This window comes from Apis dorsata, unplaced genomic scaffold (genome assembly GCF_000469605.1).
Source record: "Apis dorsata unplaced genomic scaffold, Apis dorsata 1.3 scaffold_332, whole genome shotgun sequence".
Classification (NCBI taxonomy): Eukaryota; Metazoa; Arthropoda; class Insecta; order Hymenoptera; family Apidae; genus Apis; species Apis dorsata.
In genome coordinates, this window is record NW_006263600.1 from 52,768 (window position 1) to 53,527 (window position 760).

The following is a 760-nucleotide window of genomic DNA, read 5'->3' on the forward strand; positions in this document are numbered from 1 at the left end:
TCCTCAGGCGACACGTTTGGACGCCACTTCGACGGACGATATCAGTCTGTACAACGGTGATGAGAATCACAAAGTTTGGGCCAGGGGTCGCGACGAGGTTGAAGGTTTATACCAAGAACAAGGCACTCTGAGGAGTACCAAGGGTTCCAGGCCCCGTCAGCTGGTCGCTCCACCTCCTCCACCGCCGCCACCGCCCCCACCCTCTCAGCCTCTGCTCCTCGAGGAATCCTCTTCCTCCTCCGTTCGCAGAAAAGCCAACAAAAAGTTGAAGAAACTGAAAAACCGATCGTCTCACGAAGATCCCTTGCAACAGGCGCATCTACACCCTCAGCTTCACCAGGGAATATACACCAACGGCCATGGACATCACACTCTGGGTCATCCGGTCAGGCAGCAACACTATCATCCTCATCCTCTGCCGCCCAGCAGTCGATCCGTGGCCGGAACCCTGGCCAGACCAGCCCCGGTTCTGTTGGTCCCAGCCGCCACTTTGCCCAGGAAGGCTCACCACCATCCCAAAGGGCTCAGACCGATCCCAGCAGCCGCCCCGATTGTCCCTGTGTACGCCCCCCTCCCGGTAGTGCCTCCTCCACCCGCTGCGGCTATTTACCCAGCTGGAACTTACGGGACGGCTGGGAACAGAGGCAGAAGGCAACACGCCGACGCGGATTCTTCGACCTTAGGTGCTTCCAGGAGGCTGGCCGCGTCTCACGCGGACCTAACTTCCGCCGAAATGAACAGAGCGGCCGACAGTCCGGAA

The 760-nt window shown here is 59.6% G+C and overlaps 1 protein-coding gene across 1 annotated transcript in view; it reads left to right on the forward strand.

Annotated features, from left to right (window-relative positions):
- Positions 1 to 760, forward strand: part of LOC102675830 — a 2,444-nt gene that overhangs the window by 1,011 nt on the left and 673 nt on the right. The window contains exon 2 of the mRNA XM_031511609.1: positions 1 to 759. This exon is cut by the window's left edge and continues 1 nt beyond it. Within this exon, the coding sequence (XP_031367469.1) occupies positions 1 to 759 (759 nt within the window). The remainder of the gene's footprint in view (position 760) is intronic.